The 20407-nt window shown below is 43.5% G+C and overlaps 1 protein-coding gene across 2 annotated transcripts in view; it reads right to left on the reverse strand.

Annotated features, from left to right (window-relative positions):
- The window catches only part of esyt2a (extended synaptotagmin-like protein 2a), a 36323-nt gene extending 17468 nt beyond the window's left edge, over nt 1-18855 (reverse strand). For both annotated transcript variants that reach the window (XM_035634209.2, XM_035634207.2), the window contains exons 1-8: nt 18652-18855; nt 16748-17138; nt 9474-9515; nt 8291-8425; nt 7815-7891; nt 6984-7056; nt 4643-4732; nt 441-496 (exon numbers count right to left, since the gene is read on the reverse strand). In XM_035634209.2, the coding sequence (XP_035490102.2) occupies nt 441-496; nt 4643-4732; nt 6984-7056; nt 7815-7891; nt 8291-8425; nt 9474-9515; nt 16748-17131 (857 nt within the window). In that variant the 5' untranslated portion in view covers nt 17132-17138; nt 18652-18855. The remainder of the gene's footprint in view (nt 1-440; nt 497-4642; nt 4733-6983; nt 7057-7814; nt 7892-8290; nt 8426-9473; nt 9516-16747; nt 17139-18651) is intronic.
- Nucleotides 18856-20407: the final 1552 nt, after the last annotated feature.

Here is a 20407-nt window from a genome sequence, read left to right on the forward strand (position 1 = left end):
AGGAGACAGAGTAGACACATGACATCATATCTGTATTACACGCACACACACACACACGCACGCACACGCAGATTCCTTTGATAATCATAACCAGGTGGCTTTACACAATTCTTCAGGGAGCGAACAAGCAGCTGTGTGTGTGTGTGTGGTAACTGATTCATTCTAGTTAAAACCATTTGATGCACAGACGAGGACAACAACAAATGATGCACAGACACAAACATGTAACCAAACTACTTAAAGATTAACAACACACAGACACAGACACACAGACACACACACACAGACACACACAGACACACACACACACACACACACACACACACACACACACACACACACACACACACACACACACACACACACACACACACACACACACACACACACACACACACACACACACACACACACACACACACACACACACACTTACTTACTTGACACCGGGAATGTCCAGCATGTTTGTGAGTCCCGTCCAGTTGATGTCCAGCAACTGAAAGACGAAGGAAATATAATTTAGTCAAATATAAAAGTGCACAAGGATGCATTTTCACAAAAACTGGTGGGAACATCACTAGGGGGGTTATATCTCCAGATGATTCACTTTTGGAGCCGATCGGTTATTGCACACGACTTCACCTGATCTCGTTTTCCAACACTGTCTCCGTAAACTCTCGCCATGCACAATAAAAGGGTCGACGGTTGTGGACTAGCATGACCCGATGTCCGTCCGAATGATTGTGTTTGAAAATATAGAAGTTGGATCATGGGTGAGTGTGTGTGTGTGTGTGTGTGTGTGTGTGTGTTGGTGTGTGTGTGTGTGTCTGAGATTAAAAATGACCGCAAAGCTGAAAGAGGCTTAAAAGGTCAAACGCCGGAAGCCCGTTATTACAGCTGAAGCAAATGAAGAGCAGAGAGGTAAAAAGTGACGCTGAAATATCTGCACAAGTGCAAAAACTGTAGTAACAAAAAAATACTACCACGTTATGTTTTTTGGACCAGAAAATCGGCAGTTCGATCCTCGCCTACCTATGGTCAGCATGCCCATGTGCCACTGTTCTAAGACGGTTAGGGTCCGTCCCATTTCCATGTCTGACCACCTTGCGTCTGAAGGGGTAGGGGTTATCAATCCCTACCCCTTGATCTTCAGAAGAAATGAGACACCCTTCCCTACGTCTGAAGGGGTAGGGATTGATAACCACTACCCCCTTGATCTTCAGAAGAAATGGGACACCCTACCCTACGTCTGAGGGGGCAGGGGTTATCAATCCCTACCCCTTGATCTTCAGAAGAAATGAGACACCCTACCCTACGTCTGAAGGGGTAGGGATTGATAACCCCTACCCCCTTGATCTTCAGAAGAAATGGGACACCCTACCCCACGTCTGAAGGGGTAGGGTTTATCAATCCCTACCCCTTGATCTTCAGAAGAAATGAGACACCCTACCCTACGTCTGAAGGGGTAGGGATTGATAACCCCTACCCCCTTGATCTTCAGAAGAAATGGGACACCCTACCCCACGTCTGAAGGGGTAGGGTTTATCAATCCCTACCCCTTGATCTTCAGAAGAAATGGGACACCCTACCCTACGTCTGAAGGGGTAGGGGTTATCAATCCCTACCCCCTTGATCTTCAGAAGAAATGGGACACCCTACCCTTCGTCTGAAGGGGTAGAGGTTATCAGTCCCTACCCCTTGATCTTCAGAAGAAATGGGGACCCCCTATCCTACGTCTGAAGGGGTAGAGGTTATCAGTCCCTACCCCCTTGATCTTCAGAAGAAATGGGGACCCCCTATCGTACGCGGGATCGGTCAAAACGGCAGGATCAGGCAAAACGGAGGGCTAGGGCCAGGTGGGGCTCTTCCGGCAGTGTTTGAATGTGACAGAAAAAGCTTCGTACATTTCCCAGTCAGAGTAAAAGCACCTAAACTTTGTTCAAACCTCATATCACTGCTGCTGGCCGCCATTCAGGCGTGAGACGTTGAAGTAACGTATACCACATATAAGGGCAGAGTATGACTTGGTATGCGAGTCTGATGTCACCATGTAAACAATGCACCAGTCAACTATGGACAAAGGAAATGATTTTGGCAACTTTCGGCCACGACTGCTGTAACCACACGTTACAAATATAACTTTAACTGCCGGTACAGAATGCCGCCAGACTTGTTGCGGCAATAAAGAAATACTTTCCGGAGACTGCGATTGCAACCAGCCACAGATTTACTTTCAACTGTGTAGAGCAAACTACGTGTGGGATCTGATGATGAATCGGAGACCAGAGGCTTCACACGATCACAGGAAACTGTTTGGAAAAGAGAAAATAAGTGCAGTTCGCACAATGGTGATTTTACAACCTGCCATGTGTGTCTGTCATCTGTGACCTAGGTGATCCAGATCAAGATAAGACCACAGACTATGGACGTAGTCACCGGGTCCGGAAAATGAAGCCAATTCGGGAGTGCCTGAAGCCTGTATTCTCTACAATCCCCAGCAGAGAGCGACTCACCGGTTGCAAAAAATAAGTAATTTTCTATAGGGGTCCAGACATGTGAGGCTTCGAAGCGGCAGCGGGTGGCGTCACGGTGGCTTGACACTTGGATAAGACTAGAGATGTCATGACAAATTAAAATTAAAATAAAATAGCTGTATAATTTGTTTTTCATCAGACAATTTGTTCAGGGCAGAAATTCCACTTTTGACGTTTAAATTGCCAATTTTTTCATGTTCACAGGAGGTACTGTAACTGCTAGCATGCTAACATTGCTAACGTAGCGTTCGCCGTCTCAGTTCGGCCGGAGTGACGATCCCATCACGAGCGGTCATAATTCTCAGGTGTGAACATGACGAACTTGGAGCCGCCCCCTTGCGATCGGGATGATAACACCGGGTCGCGGCAGGTAACCGAGCAAAACAGTGTCCCGTCTGAGATCTTCACAAGTGTTCCACGGTTCTACGAGATTCATAGGCGACTACTCTGGCCAACAGCAACAGACTGAGTAAAGGCAAGTCTGTTATTCACGCTAACTGTTACATGGAACAATTTGCAAGAATAGTTTTGCGAAAAGCTAATACATAGAGGTTTCTACGTAGGCGGCTGGTGTCACCTGTAGGCCACGAACTAATTGAATGATGCTAACCGTTTTTCTGATTTCAAATATGATTATAGTTTTGATTTTATTTTTTTGGGGGGGGTCCTCCAGTTGTATGGTTTCAAATTTGTTCTATGTTAAATGTATGAGTTTTTTTTAAGGTGGCGTCCAGGAAGACGAGCCAATGGGGGGGGGGGGGTCCTAATAAATGAACTATACGCTATAAAATAAACAATAAACAGGATAAAATCACTATCAGCAGCAAAAAAAAAAAAAACAGGAGGAGGAACGACATGTTCACATGACATTATCAAAGCCCAAATCTGGAAGATAAAATGTGTTGATGCACAGGAAGGAAGACGACGATTCAGGGAGAAGGAACGCCACTGATAATGGAGGACGGGAGCCAGGGCAGCGTTCAGGAAGACGGTGGTTGGTCAGAGTTTATAGGAGCAGAGCCATGTTCTTCAAACAGACAGAACTGCAGTCTGAATAACTTGAGGCCTGTCACGGTAATTAACGTTATTGACTTATCGAACGATACATGAATCTGAACTCAATCATTTTTCATTGACCTCAATAACGGCCGTTGTGTCTACAGGCGTGTTTGTTGACACGAGTCTCGCTGCTTCAGTCCTTTCAGCTGTTATCGTCGTGTGATTGATCAGCTACTGGTTTGGTATATTAAATATGGATTTCTTAGTATTTTTCAAATTGCTTGTTTTGTCTAAAACGCAATTCTAAACCCTGGAAAACATTTCTCTCAGCGGCAACACAAATCCCGTCGGACCAATGCACATGATTCAGTATTTTTAAAAATGATCCTAAAATGACGATAATTTTGTTTATCGCGATAATTTCTGGGACGATATATCGCAAAACAAAAGGTAGTTATCGTGACAGGCCTAGATGATACCCGATCATTTTTAGTGACCGCCGCAACCAGAACATCCCCAACTCGTGTTCACACACACTTTGACTCACAAACACACTTAACAATATCTGTCCTGAGGCAGATTTTTATCACTGGTCTAGACAATTTAATGTTAAAAAAAAACAATTCCCAGTCTGAAATATGTTATTTATGTTAAATATACTATAAATATCGTGTCGGTGAAGAGCAAAGATTCACATGTACAATCGACCTCTAAGTTTATAGCGCTCACGTGATTCAGTAGCAAAAATGAGTTTTTCTTTAAATGACAATTATATTGGTTATCACAATAATTTCTGGAGAGAATATATCTTCCAACAGAAAGTTGTTATCGTGACAGGCCTATATACTGTACATTCTGACGCACGCACGCACGCACGCACGCACGCACGCACGCACGCACGCACGCACACACACACACACACACACACACACACACACACACACACACACACACACACACACACACACACACACACACACACACACACACACACACACACACACACACACACACACACACACACACACACACACACACACACACACACACACACACACACACACAGCGTGAGGATGAGGTTAAAGGGTGAAAGGTTCGATTGCACTCACTGGTTTCTTGAGGAAGAAGACGGACAGAGCACCGATCAGAGGCATGTCCCCCAGCAGGGGCTCCATCACCACTCTCATCACTCCATTAAGCTGAACAGGGGAAGAAAAAAAAAAAACATTAAATATTATCAACATTATATGAAATCAGTCGGTTTAGTCAGACTTGAAAAGTCTGACTTTCATTTCACTGTCTCTGCTAACATCAGACAGTGAAAGGCTGACGCGAGTCATACAGAGATTTATCACAGAAGCAAAAGCCCCCCCCCAAAAAAAAGGTGCAGGTCAAAGTTTTTCTTAATTTAAACACAAAGCTGTAATGTAAGTTAAGGCTGCAACTAACGATTATTTTCATTTTCGATTAATCTGTCGATTATTTCCTCAATTAATCGATTATTTATTTGCTCCATTAAATGGTGATAAATGCAGATGATGTTTCCCAAAAACCCCAACATGATGTTTGCTTTGTCCACACACCAAAAATATATAGTTTTCCTGTCATAGAGGAGCAAAGAAACCAGAAAATATTCAGATTTATGAAGCTGAAATCAGAGAATTTAGACTTTTTATTTCATCACAAACCACTTGAACTGATTATCGATTATGAAAATAGTCGGCGATTCATTTGGCAGTCGATTACTGATGGATTAACTGTCGCAGCTCTAACTGTACGTGAGCGTTTCCCCTCGGAGCTCCTCGTTGATGCGGGCGTTGTTTTTTCTCAGGGGCTGCAGTGACTCAAACCTCTGATATGTGCACCGCACGTCTGCAGCACCAAGTTTGGTGCTGCAGCTCAGTCTGAGTGATCAAATCCCAGCATTTTGCCCATGGAAATGTGGAAAAGATGGGAGATACAGTCGCCTGTTGTCTATCCTCACTGACCTCCGGGGGCTAATTCCTGCCTGACGCAGGATGCGTTTACAAAAAGGATGAGTTGAACCAGAGGAGAGAGTCAGGAAGACGGAGACCGTGGAATACTTCTGCTACCAGTACAAGTATTTATTACGAGAAGACAAATATATTGAGGAGATTTCTGGTTTATTTACGCGGATCAACAAGTGGTCAGTGCATGGTGTTCCCCCGTCCCTATCCCAGTCAGTGACGTATTTATCTCTCAGAATCAGAAACGACCCACGGCCGTCAGCATTAAAATGTAAGCCTCTCTCTCTCTCTCTCCTCTCTCTCTCTCCTCTCTCTCTCTCCTCTCTCTCTCCTCTCTCTCTCTCTCTCCTCTCTCCTCTCTCTCTCCTCTCTCTCTCCTCTCTCTCCTCTCTCTCTCTCTTCTCTCTCTCTCTCCTCTCTCCTCTCTCTCTCCTCTCTCCTCTCTCTCTCTCTCTCTCTCTCTCTCCTCTCTCTCTCTCTCTCCTCTCTCTCTCTCTCTCTCTCCTCTCTCTCTCTCTCTCTCTCTCCTCTCTCTCTCTCTCCTCTCTCTCTCCTCTCTCTCTCCTCTCTCTCTCTCTCTCCTCTCTCTCCTCTCTCTCTCTCTAAATCTTTCAGACTCTTCTCTCTGATCTCTGAAAAAGCAAATATGGCCTGATCCTCTGCCAAACAGCCGAGCGGATAACGTCTCCCGTTATCAGCCCGGTGTCAACACGACGTTATGTAAAGCGGCCTCGGGAGAGGTCACGGGTCACTGTGGCGGTCACGGTCGAACCCTCATGAGTGTCAATTCATCCGAACCCTCATGAGTGATTTTATTTTATTTCCTGTTGCCGAGACAATCGGCCGCTCAACAATGATCAATCCACAGAAAATGATCCATCAACTCATTTTAATTCTCATTCATTTTCTTTTGTGATTTATCATGGAAAATGTGAGGATATGCTGGATTTCTTATTTAAATCTATATCATCGCAAGTGTAATACAAAAAAACATAACAAATTATCTAAAGACATTGGTTCTGGGACATGTCACTTTATTTCTTTTAATCTGTCGATTATTTTCTTGATTTATCGATTAGTTGTTTGGTTCATAAAATTGTGAAAAATGTTGATCGTGTTTGCCCAAAACTCCAAGATGCTGTTTTGTTTTGTCCACACACCAAAGATATTCAGTTCACTGTCACAGAGGAACGAAGAAACCAGAAAATATTCATATTTAAGAAGTTGAAATCGGAGAATTTTGACTTTTTGTTCCAAAAAACTACTTGAACTGATTAATCTATTATCAAATTAGTTGTCAATTAATTTAGTAGTCGATTATTAATCGATTAATTGATTAACTGTTGCAGGTTTACTTCATTCTGAAGTTAATGGGAGAATTTTTTTTTCCGAATTCCTTGTTCTGTCCCGGCCACAGACCCCCCCTCAGAAAAAGAGTGTTTTGATATTATACATCTCATACCTGAATACTCTTGATCCCGGCTCTGCAGTAGTACTTCTTGATGTCCACGTCGATCTCTGTGTTCCCGATAAAACTGAGAGGAAGAAAAATTTAAAAATCCAGTTATGGGAGCCACGGAGGAGGGAGGGAGGTCAGAGAGGTGTTGAGACTAAGACGTTGATGGTTGTGTCGAGTTATGATGGGATTTGTTGACCGCAAGAAAAAAATATGGATCATCAGCAGCTTCATGGTGCGTTCACACCAAATGCAGTAGATTACATACAAAGTGGATGCAAAGGACGCGAGTAGAGACCAAATAGGCTTCGCTCGCAAGAGTTGACATTTGAACTCGTACTAAATATTCGCGTGACGCGTTGAGGCGAAAGCCAGTTAGCGTCGTCACACGTGGAAGATAAAACCACCGTCTGTGTGTGAGCAGCCCGAGCTTTTTGACACCAGTTGCTATTTGTACCGTGACCGGCGCAAAGAGGAAGGAGAGGAGCTCGACAGGAAGTGAGCGAGGAAGTTGGACGTTTAAGCCCCGTTCGCACAACCGCTCTGTGTGGCTTTCCCATCGGCATTCCTGTCCGACTTTGTGCGTGTTTGTGCGATCAGAGGAGGCTTGTCGGAGAAAGTGGAAGGAATCGAACGGCGGAATGTTCGCCGGTTGTGGTTATTCCCGTCGTTTGCGCAAAACAAGCATCAAATGGTCCTGCGGCCAAACTCGCGTGAGTAACGCAACGCGCGGAAATTTGCCGCTTTTCGCGTTCGTCGCGAACAGAAGCATTCTGCCGTAGAAGTTCATGAGCGGGCCGGTTGGTGAGATGCTTCGGTCGGAGGGTGGGCGTGTACCTGATTTGCAGGTCCATGATGACCTGCCTCTTGTCCACGTTCTCCGTGTAAACTTTCACCCCGTTCACCCGCAGCGGCTGCAGGAGAGACAAGGACGTGACAGAATACAGGTGACAGGTGAGCAAACATTTCCCGAAACATGACCACGACCTCAACCCTTCAACCTTCAACCTTTCAGTGCACATGAAGGATAACGCTTAAAGAGCTCGGTAGGTAAAAGGAGAGTGGAGCTTTTCACGATGCTTCTTTGGGTTCTCCAGCGAATAGTGTTCGGAAAACGACAGGAGTCAGGGAGAAAAACCTCAGTCACGGAAGGTGGACACAAATAGAAACACACCGATGAAAGATCTCAACAGCTACGCTTTGACAGAAGCTATGAGCCGCAGAGTTAAAGAGTCACGTGTGAAGAAGAAGGCGGTAATATGTGACATGTAGTAATATCATCATCATCATCATCGTCATCATCATCGCTTCACCTTGTTGCCCATGTCGATCTTGGTGAAGCAGAAGGAGCTGAGATGGGGGTTGGCGGCCTTCACCGCCGGCTCGATGGTCTCCCTGAACAGCTTGTCCACGAACTGGCAGATGAACGGCCACATCTGCTTCACCGTCTGAGGGAGAGGAGGAAGGAAGACGGGGAGAAAGAATCAAAACATATATATACATCAATATATCACGTCCAAATCTCACACGGTCACTGGGTTTTACTTCGCCACGTGTGGTTGGGAAGAGAAACAAAATGGGAAAAAACTAAATAAAGTGGTAAATATGCGACTTAAATGTCAGAAATTCTGTGTTTTTCTCGAAATACTACTTATTATTATAACATCATATGATTATTGTTTTATTATTTTTATCATATCATATATTTACATATTTATAACATATATTGCACGTTACAGCAAGGAAGGAAGTTAAAATTGTGATTGTGGCTAAACTGTTAAAAGAAGATGAAATTATATGAGCTAAAAAGTGCACATTTGAAATATAAGGTTAAACAAAAATGAATGAGATTATAAAGTCCATAAAATTGAGGTAAAAAGTAAAAAATATGAGATAAAAAGTTACAATTGTGAAATAAGAATTCAAAATATGTGTTAAGAAGTAAAAATTATTGACAAAAATTCAGAATATTAGATTAAAAGCCAAAATATGGGATTACAAGTCAAAATATGAGTGGAGAAATCAAAATTATTGGACCAAAGGTCAAAATACGAGAACAAAAAAAAGCCAAAATATGAAGTTACATGAGGCCGAGACTTTTTGTCAGCAATACACTTTCTGTGCTGCGGAACATGAAACTTTTCTCGTTGTTCCTCTGAAATCAAACTCCAACCTGTCAACAGCCACTAAAGACAAAAACAACATGAACATCGCCACTACATCAGATATGGGATATTTAAAAGCCTTTCACCTGCTCATCAGAGTCCATTAGTTTTATGACTGGAAGTACTTTGAAACATTTACAATAAGCCCTGCTCTCCCCCCCTCCCTCTCTCCATGGAGACAGCAGTACTGGGTCAGGGTCTATCAGCCCCACATTCAGATGCTATTAATACTCTCTACCTGTCTGCCTCTGCGAGCTAACTGGCTAGGAGCGCCTGATGTATTAGAGAGAGCGTGTGTGTGTGTGTGTGTGTGTGTTCGTACTGTATGTACCTTATTCAGCCACTCCACTCGCTCCACATCTGGATAATGGACCTGGATTTGTTTTTTAGAAGAAGAAGAAGAAGAAGACAGAAGCGTTATTCTCCATGATTCCACAGTTTTGACCTAGGACTGGAGCGTAGTGACCCCCAGTGATTTACTTCATGGACTGATGGGCTAGATTTTTCAAGGTCCTACAGTTACTACAATCTTCAGTGTAGCAGCAGAGAGGAGATATGTTAATATATTAATTATATAGTTGTAAAGAAATTACCCTTTAAATGCAAGGTTTAAGAAGAAAGTTATTTTTACAACGATTGAAATGGATATTTGGGGGTTCAATGCCGATACTGATATTAAGGAGTAAAGTATTTCTGAAGCCAATATATCAGCAAATATATATATATACATATATATAAACGAATTTTGGCAGTGACTCATTATCAAACCCTTATGACAAAGAAATGTATTTGAGGCTTGACATTTTACGGTTTAACCATAAACATCATGAAAAATGACTATGAATGATATAACAAAACATAAATAAGACCAAATGTGTAGAAATTGAATGAAAAAAAAGTGTTTAACGTATAATGTGAACATTGAAGGCGTATATTGTCTGCGTTGTGAACATTTTTGTAGACGTCTAGAAATGTTTAATAATTTTTTTTGTGCAAAGCGAGTACAAAGTTGAGTGAGCGAGTCGGGGTTTACAGTGTGAAGATGCGAGGGACGTAAGAACATCACGTAAACCGAACACACAAATTGTTGGTTGTGTATGTTTTACACTGTCCGTCTGCGGGTTTATTCAAAGTACATCTCCACACGTGCGTCTGCTCTGTGGTCGGTGCAGTTGCACTGATCACAGCTGGCGGCTTCTGTACACCAACTGTACAACTGAGCAGCGACCGGGGACTAAAAGGAGGAGGGGGAGGAATCGTGACGCCAATAAAAACAGGCAGCGGCGACGGGGGAAACAACAGAGAAACGACTGAGGCGGAATATGAATGTAGAGAAACAGAAACACAGTTCAAACAGTCGTTCGCTCGAAGTAAACAGGAAATAGCAGCAAACGTGACTCAGAGATCAGACGAGCAGGAACATTCTTTGAGATTGAAACCAAAAAGGCTCAAAGATGAACGAGACTGAGGGAGATGAACAATTCACGTATTCATTAATGGATCGATCCATAAAATCGACGTGGCACAATTATCACCGCAGCACCTTCTTCGTTAGCCGATTAAATACTCGCATATAATCACATATAATCACATATACACAATCCGGCCGTATTACTTTGTTTGAACGGTTTCGTCCTACGTTCAATCTCACAGCAGTCATGGTAAATGGGAGATTATAACTTTCCAGACCAGGTAGAATATTGTCTGATAGAATTATATAAACGACTTTTAGCATCTATTAAACCCGCATACTTATGGAATGTTATTATTATTCAAACTGGCCTCGGATCATATTTCATCTGCCCGTAGCGTCACGCCCACTAAACACAGACCCTTTCCTTTTTTGGTTTTCAGCTCATGTGGATCGGGGACGTCTCATTTCGTTCCAGAAGGTTGGGAGCTTTATGCGAAATTGTGAAATTGTTTGGGAACGGGAGCCAATCGGTGATAGGTATACGACTGGAGCATCTCTCTGTGTGTGTGTGTGTGTGTGTGTGTGTCAGTCGGGTGAGACTCACGGTTCAACTATGTAACAGCTGTTTGGAAATCCTAACCTCCCTTTTCCTGCCACACCCCCCGACAAAAAGCGCATGTGTGTGTGTGTGTGTGTGTGTGTGTGTGTGTGAGAGAGAGTGAGGGGTGGAGAGGGTGAATTACTCATTTGAGCACTACTGGTTTTTATTAATTTTAAACTACACCTGACAAATTAAATGAAAACCGGTATATTCCCGTCACCGCCTGCTGAGTAAAAAGAACGAGAAAGGAATAATTCCGCCGCAGCTCTTGTTGGGAGGACAGAGATTGTCCTTGCCAAGGTGACAACAAACAGGACGAGGGGAGAAGCTGCACAGTCAGCAGCTTCCCCTTCCAGCTGACGGACAGGCGCAGGAACGCACCAACGTACGCGACTGGACGGCTGCTGGCGTCATGTTCAGGCTGCGGAGGACGTGAGGCCGACAGAGATCGCTCGAGGACATCGGCTCCATTGTTCCCGAGAGGCTCGATTTGATTTGATTAGATTAGATTTTTATTTATCTCCGACCATCAACAACAACAACAAAATCTGATTCAAAACTCAAACAGATAAAATCACTGAGATTCCATCAAGGAAACAAAACGCATGCGTTCGAGAAGGAGCAGGCGGAAGCATAGTGCTTAAATAGTGCTGACCCAAAAAAACTGATATATGTATTTATATACTGCATGTATGTATACTGCATACATAAATGCAGGTCATACAACAACATACAAGAATACAACACAGAACTGCAGGTCACACAACAACATATTGTAAAACAATAAACTGACACTAAATAGCAAATGAATATATTCAGGTTTCCTCCCTTTCTGTGTTGGTCAAATACTGTTTTCTTGTATCTATTTCTTCAGACAGACAGACAGAACCAGACTAGGTGGTAATACCAACTGATCAGATTACAGTTGGCTGAGTCCAAGACAAGTTTCCCTACGGGGACAATAAAGTATATCATATCGTAATGTATCGTATCGTATCGCAACGTCACGTATTGCACTGCAAAATTTCGTATCATATCGTATCAGATCGTGTCGTGTCATATTGTCAAGTATCATAACATTTCGTATCTTATCGCATCGCGTCATGTCGTGTCGTAGCTACAGATGTGACTGAAGTCCTCATTTGGATTGGAGCTGATTCATGATTTGGACTAAACACAGGTTAAGAGGCAAAAACACCCGCCAATAAAGATGAAAAGACGAAAGTCAGTGCGGAATATTTTTTCAAAAAACAACTTTTGACTTTATTTTTAAAAGCGGACATCAGGGCGACCTCATTCGTCTCGTCCCTGAGTCTTGGGTCACACACACACACACACACACACACACACACACACACACACACACACACACACACACACACACACACAGACAGACAGACAGACAGACAGACAGACAGACAGACAGACAGACAGACAGACAGACAGAGACAGAGAGAGAGAGAGAGAGAGAGAGAGAGAGAGAGAGAGAGAGAAATTCAGGGTTTCCATTCAAATGTATTCAAACTAGAGGGAACAGGGTTACGGACACGTGGCCGACTCATCCAGTGGAGTCACGGTGGAAACTGTCCCGACACTGACAGGCGTGCAGGTAAAAGCAGAAGGGGGGAAGCACGAGGCCTCTCTGTTTCCTCCATGTTGTGTCCCCCCCGCTGCTGTGGAGCGGAGCCCCGCCCTCCGGCAACATGGAAAGGAACAGGGAGGCCCCGCCCACAAGGAGACGAAGAGGAGGAGGAGGAGGAAAGTTGAGCTGCAGAGGGAAAAGGGTTTTCAGCTGAGCTCGCCTCCACTGAGTTCGTACTCGTAATCACACACCTCCACACCTAGAAACTAGGTCAAACACAACCGCCCCGCCCTGCCCCGGCCCGCCCTGCCCTGCCCTGCCCCGCCCCGCCCTGCCCCGGCCCGCCCTGCCCTGCCCTGCCCCGCCCCGCCCTGGCCCGCCCCGCCCCGACGCCCTCATCATCAGTCACCATCCAGACCTACATTCAAACAAACAGAGTCCAGGCTCATGAGAAGACTCTGGGTCACTTCTCCTGATTAGGTCAATTTGTGATAAAGCAATCAGCATTGATTCAACGGCCACTGAGCTGCTGTTAAACTCAACACTGCTTCAAAAAGAATTTGTATATATATATATTGAATTGATCACTGGTCTTTTCATTGGTAGAAAAACAGATTTTTTTAAATGATGATTAATTGCTTCTTTAATATACAGTGAAGTTTAGCTCACAAAAGAAATACTTGGCATGATCTTCTATAATTAAAGTATTAACTTGAGTTTGAGAATAGAGCTGTTAATGGATTAATCTATAATCTACTACTTAATTAATCGCCAACTATTTTGATAATCAATTAATCTGTAAAGTAGATTTTGTGGGGGGGGTGTCAAAATCCTCTGATTTCAGCTTCTTAAATGTGAATATGTTCCGGTTTCTTTCCTCCTCTGTGACGGTGAACTGAATATATTTGGTGTGTGGACAAAACAAAACATCATCTTGGAGTTTTGAGGAAACACGATTGACAATTTTCACAATTTTATGACATTTTATGGACCAAACAACTGACCGATCAATCGAGAGAAAACAATCGACAGATGAAGCGGTAAGGAAAATAACCGTTATCGGCCCTACTTGAGAATATTGATGGTATACAAATATTTGTTACACATAACAGTTTGACCATGTATAATGAAAAGAAAAAGAAAAAAAGAAGAGTTAGGGGGGATCAAAAAAGATTATGATTTCTGTGTGACACATCTGAGACGCCTCTTTGGTTGAAAATACTCGGGCTACGTTTTATCTCAGAGAGTTGTGATGGTCGTGACACTTCCTGGTTGAGCTCCTGAACGCCAGGACTCAATCTTTCTTTTTTCCTGAAAAGGTATTTTACAGATGCCTCTTCTTTGTACATAAAATCACATTTTTACAGCGTTACGGCCTTCGGCCTCCCGCTCGCACTGGGAGCTCCTTTAAATTCGACTATTGTAATCAACCAAGATGGCGAACGAGCGTTTGACTCAGAGTTTTCAAATTTCTCCCACAAAAAAACGGCGAAACAGTGGTTCACAGACGTCCGACGAAAATTTTGGTTTGACAAATGAACCAAAAAAAAAATCTATAAAGACAAATTCCAGCTTTTTAAACGATTTCAATTGTGTCTGTTACTCAGACAGAACAATTGGTAGACGGCACCTTGTGCTTTTTAAATCATGTTTGGATGTTTTACAGACTTATCATTTCACTCTAGTGCCAGTCAGGAGCACGATACTACAACAAGAAGAAGTGAATTATGGCAAGTCAGGGACTTTCAGCATTTCTAATCATGGACTTTTTGAGGTCAGTGTGTCAGAGGTGAAGAGATAAAGTACACGAAGGACGGGACGTCTGAGTGCGTTCCAGGGGTGAAAGTTCACCCTGCTGATTGTTTGGCACTGTGGCTTTTTGTTTTTTTTTATCGGAAGGACGCGTTAATCCTCTTGACATCCTTTCACCGATTCCTCTGTTTCCCCTTTGATCAGCCAAAACAAAGAGCTGTCAATCAGCATAGTCGCCAGACCGAATGCCACGAGTCACGCTGTTTGTGGATTTAAAATAAACGGCGTCACAGACGAAGGCTCGCAGATAAAACACGGCACGCACACGAGCACACGCACACGCACACACACACGCACACACACACACCGCTGTCTGTGTCTCTTTCTTTTTTTTTCCTGAGTTGTTGCCGAGCGCCATTTTTCTGTGTGATAATGGATGTGTTGATGGGATGATCTGATGACGGGCGGGGGCTGCGTCTGGGTCTGACCGGCATCCCGCCATCAACCCAGCCTCGGTTTTGACAGCATCATCGTCGAAGAAGAAGAAGAAGAAGAAGAGGAAGACTTTGGGGGAAAAGGAATGAATGATGATTTTAGGCCTGCAACCGAAGGTTATTTTATATTATCAATTAATCTGTCGCTAATTTTCTCGATTAATCAATTAGTTGTTTGGTTGATAAAATGTCGATTGTGTTTCCCAAAACCACAAGATGATGTTTTAATTCGTCCACACACCAAAGATATTCAGTTTTACTGTCACAGAGGAGACAAGAAACCAGAACATATTCACATTTAAAAAGCTGAAATCAGAGAACTTAGACTTTTTTTTCATAAAAACTACTTGAACGGATTAATCACTGATCAAAATGATGTGACTCTCGCTCGAGTTGAATGGTTGGAGAGAAACATTTGCGCGAAGCGAAAGCTAATAAGCGTAGCATAAGCCAAGCGATCACGTAAAAACGACCAGGCCCGTCGTGACATACTTAACGCGTGTACAGTACTACACGTGTAACTGGAGTATTTCCACTAGAGGGCGCAGTCACAGAACTCAGAGTATTGAGGTTAGCTATCGCGATTCGTAGATGATATGCGAGGCACCGTCACATTTGGCGACCTACGCATTTTTGCATTTTTCGCTTCGTACTTTTTTAATCCACCCGAGAGAATGATGTACCCCGCGACCAGTGATCTAGTGGATGAGCTCCCCTCGCGCTCCACCTCCCACATCCTGTTTGTTCAGTTAATCGCAATAAGGGGTTTTCTGACAAACGCACAAGGGGGCGTCGCAACATGGTAGTAGGCAAAGTGGCTCAGAGTTCAACGTGGGCCCCCCCCCCCCCCAAACTCCCCCGGAGCGCCCCCTCTGATCGCACACGCTCTGCAGAGAATGACAGGGGTGGAAGTTTTCACGTTACGCCCGGTCCCACGCAGCGACACTGATCAGAGCTTTGATTTAGTCGACGGGGAGAACGACATGCGACAGGCATGCGGCCCGTCAGCCTCCTCCTCCTCCACCACACTGTGCTCTCATTGTGTTGACTGGCTGGCACCACGCTGACACAGGCGACCACGCCAAACCAAAGTCAAGAGTACAGAAAGTGAAAATCAGAACAGGTTTGAGGACTCCGCATACTCCGCTGCGTACCCGTTCGCGGGGGGCCCCGCCCTCGGGAGCCCCCCCCGAGGGCTCCGGGGGGGGCATGTGTGAATTATTGATCGAGGACACTCCCGCTCCCTCCGGCATGATGACAGCATTGAAAACCTCACAGAGAGTCGCAGAGCGCAGGGTAGAATTTGATAAGAGGATAGTTTTTTTTTACCAGAGACCCAGATTAACAAGCGACAAATATGTTATGTCCTGTGACAGAACAGTTGTGGGACCAAACGTTAGGGGAAAAAAAGGCAAAAACCATCCCACATCTCGGGGCTGTTTCTGGATTAACTGACTGCCATCAGCTTTTCATTTTCTCCATGTGTTGGCGGCTGCACTGGCCAAACATTCCATTCGTTCATGAGTCATCGTAAAAAACACGAGCGTTAGTCACCAATTTCAGTCTCGCTGGAAAGTCTTATGACACGTATTAGAGCTATTATGGCAAGAGTGTGGAGAAGTTAAACCTCGGACCCCAACAGTGCTATTACAGGGGACTTTTTCAATTTTGACCTGGATGACATGCAGCGTTGGAGGTGGGCTCGAAGGGGCGGAGTTTAAACACTAAGCAACAGCGACGACAACGTCTCGCGATGACTCACCCACGGCGGCAGCTCAGTGGTCGGCACCGTCTGCTTCGACACTCTCTCCTCGTGGTCCAGGAAGGCCAGGGCGCGGTTGATCCGGTAGTCCTTGGCGCCGTGGTTCCTCCGCCAATAGAACAGCGCGGCGAGTCCGATCAGCACCCAGCTGAAGCTGAACTCCAGGTATCCCAGGACGTAGATGGGGAAGATGACGGCGAAGGTCTTGGCGAAGTTGACCCACATTTGCGTGACGTCCGTCAGCGACGACTGCTGCTGCTCGTCCTCCAGCGCCACCGGGGCCAGGGGCGGCCCCGCGGCGGAGCTCACCGGGCTGGGGGGCGCTGCCACCGGTTTGGTCGCCCCGACGCCTGGTCCCGCCGAACCCTCCATCCTGTTGCTCATTTCCCCTCTGGACAGACGGAGAATTTGCAAAAAACAAATGTCAGTGGCTTGTCGTCAGCTTCGTGCTCGCAAGATTATGGGTCAGAGGTCAAACAATTAATTACGCCAGAAGACACGCTACAGTTTTGCCTTTGGCATAAAACCTTGGGCGTGACATAGTCACAAAGAGCTTTCTATTCAATGGCACCATATGATATCTGTGCTGTACTTTTTATTTATTATTATATTATATTATATATAAGCTGGATTTGAAGTGGACACACACAGCAACTGCAAATACCAGGGGAGTTATTTTTTTACAGTGTGTAAAATTATTAAAATTCAGGTGGAAGGAAACTAAGTATGTTTCACAGCAAAGCTTAGAAATAAAAAATGTAAACATCAAAAGAGAACACCAACAGATGTATGAGCAGTAAAAGGCCCGTGACATCACACTGGTCCACATAATAATAATTTATGATAATAATTTTATTTATATAGCACCTTTCAGAAGTAGCTTCACAAAGTTCTTTCACAAAAACTTACAAATCAAAGAAAATTAAAATCAGCATTCCAACAATAATAAGGTTTTCGGGTCGCATATCTGTATAAATATATATATATATATATATATATATAAAGACAATATAAAAAGACAAAATAAAAAGACGACATCACATGAAAGCAGGTTTATAGAAATGTTTTTTGAGTTAAATCCCAAACAGATCCACATTAGCAAGTTTGAATAATTTAGAAATTATTGTAAATATTATTATTACTATTGGATTATTATTATAAGATTATTATTATTATCAATAGTACTATTATTATTATTATTATGATTATATTTATTATTATTAATAATAATATGATTGCGTCTTCAAAGGTGTTTTCTTTACAGGCCTCGTTTCCTGCCACAGGGCTGCAGGCTGAGCTGTCAGTCCGGGGTCTCGCCCTCTCGTACCAGACCCCGCTTCAAAAGTGCCCACTTTTCGTTATAATCTTTCGTTCAGTACGGTTCAAGCAGTTTGTTCGGAAGAGAATTGGATTCGCGTGAAACGTTGGAATCCCCTCTTCAATTCGGCGTATATATAACACATCTTCACGCGACTGTGTTTATAGTCATGTTAACTTCAAAAAGAAAGACTGCTTCCGCCGTTGGTCCCCGGAAGCTGCTGCTGCTGCCGACGCCACCGCGGACGGCAACAAGTGTGCAGCGTGGTATTAAAGTAGAGTTTCCACTGAAATGTGAGATATGTGGCGTCTTGATTTTAATGCCGAATTGAAGAGCGTCGTCGACTTAATCCAAATGTCGCTTTGCGCCGGTGCCTACGCCGCGTGCGAACGAGCCGGGGAGCGGAGCGACGCGTAAGTGCCCGTTTTCTCAACGGAGTCCGGCGTGACGTTCTCTCCGAAGTGACACGTATCGGATCGGGGGCTCGCCACGACTTTCGACCGCCGAGCGGGCGACCGAGCACCGGCCGCGAAACTCAACAACTCGCCCCCGCTGCCGTTCACCGGCGAGCGGGCGACGCACTCACCGGTATCCGCCTGCGACATTCGCTCTTCCCGCGAGAAATAAAGACACAAGTTGACTCCGCCGGTCGAAGTCCGCCCGAGCAGCTCGACTCCCCGTCAGAACATCCTGCTGCGACCAGCCCCGCGTCGACCGGCCCGCAGGAAACTGTCATCGCCGGGGAAAGAAGGTCATCCTCCGGCAGGGAGGGAGCGTCGACTCACGGAGGTCCGGGCGCCATCTTGCGACGTGATGGGGGGAAGAAGAAGAAGAAGAAGAAAAGAAACTTTTTGGAACATAGACCAAAACTTTTTTTTAAAAACAATAATAAATAATGCACAAAAACCCACAAAGTTATTAAAGAAAATTATTTATTTTAATGAACACAAATTGAAACTTTGAAATATATCACCGGTCCATACAAATTGGTTAAACACAGAATTATGTTTAAGTTCCCTATTTAATTTGTATTCCTCTTAATGTTGATTGAGTTCTTACTGAAGAGCATTAGACTTTTTAAGTCACTTTTAAAAACCCATTTCTATAGACTTGCTTTAATGTGATGTCATCTTCTTTTTATTTTATACAGATATGTGACCTGAAAACCATATTATTATTGGAATGCTGATTTTAATTATCTGCGATTTGTATGTTTTGTGAAAGCACTTTGTGAAGCTGCTTCTGAAAGGTGCTATATAAATAAATTATTATTATTATTATTATTATTATTATTATTATTAAGGCCAATCATAAGAAGACAAAAATGAGGGGGAAGATTCATTTTTTTTTATTAATGGTACGAGAATAAAGTCCAAATGTCGAGAACAAAGTTGAAATACTACTTCGAGAATAAAGTTGAACATTTTGACCCGGAAGCACTTTTCAGGAGCACCAAACAACCGGATGTTGATGTGTTGTTAGCCAGTTTGCTAAGCTAACGCTAACTGCTAACCCAGTTGTAAAGTTGCGATATTATTATCGACAGGCTGAATCTGGAAGAAACGATGTGGTGACAACGGGTGTTTGCAACATGAACGTCAACGTGTGTCCTGACACGATAACGTTCAACTCCAAACAACCGTTAATGAATTTTGAGAGGCGCGCAGTTACCGAGGCTAGCGTAGCTTTGCTTACGTTAGTTAACGTGGATGTGTAACAGCTTAACTAGAACCACAACACAAATGTTTAGAGACATTTCAACTTTAATCTCCACATTTCGACTTTATTGTCGATATTTAAACTTTATTGTCAAAATGTTAAATTAAATAAATAAACCTCCCTCCTTCTCATTTTTGTTCTTATGCCTGGCCCCAATACTCTTCTGTAATTTCATACAAAAAAATGTAATAATATTTTGGGGTTTTTTAAGTGCAAAATTTAATTTTGGGTCATCCATGACTTTTTGTGAATGTGTAATTTTCCTTATAATGAAAAAAAGTATAATAATATCATTATCAACAAATTTATGTAAAAACATAAAGAAATATTCTGAAACTGAAGTTTTTCATCTTATATAATTCTGAATATCCACCCAAAATATGTTTGTATACATACATTAATAAAATGGAGGAAAAAAGATACAATGAATTCAAATAAACTTGACCCTGTCCAATTTGTTATTTGACGAGGAAAATGCAATCAAAATAAAAGATAGGATTAATATTTTCTTTTCTTTTACCACAAATACAACAAATGTTTGAAAATCTTGACAAGTTTTTACTAGGATGTCTCATTATTTAGTTTAATCATAATTCAAAGAGTAAAATAGTTATGTGGACTCT

Source organism: Scophthalmus maximus, chromosome 5, assembly GCF_022379125.1.
Source record: "Scophthalmus maximus strain ysfricsl-2021 chromosome 5, ASM2237912v1, whole genome shotgun sequence".
Lineage (NCBI taxonomy): Eukaryota > Metazoa > Chordata > Actinopteri > Pleuronectiformes > Scophthalmidae > Scophthalmus > Scophthalmus maximus.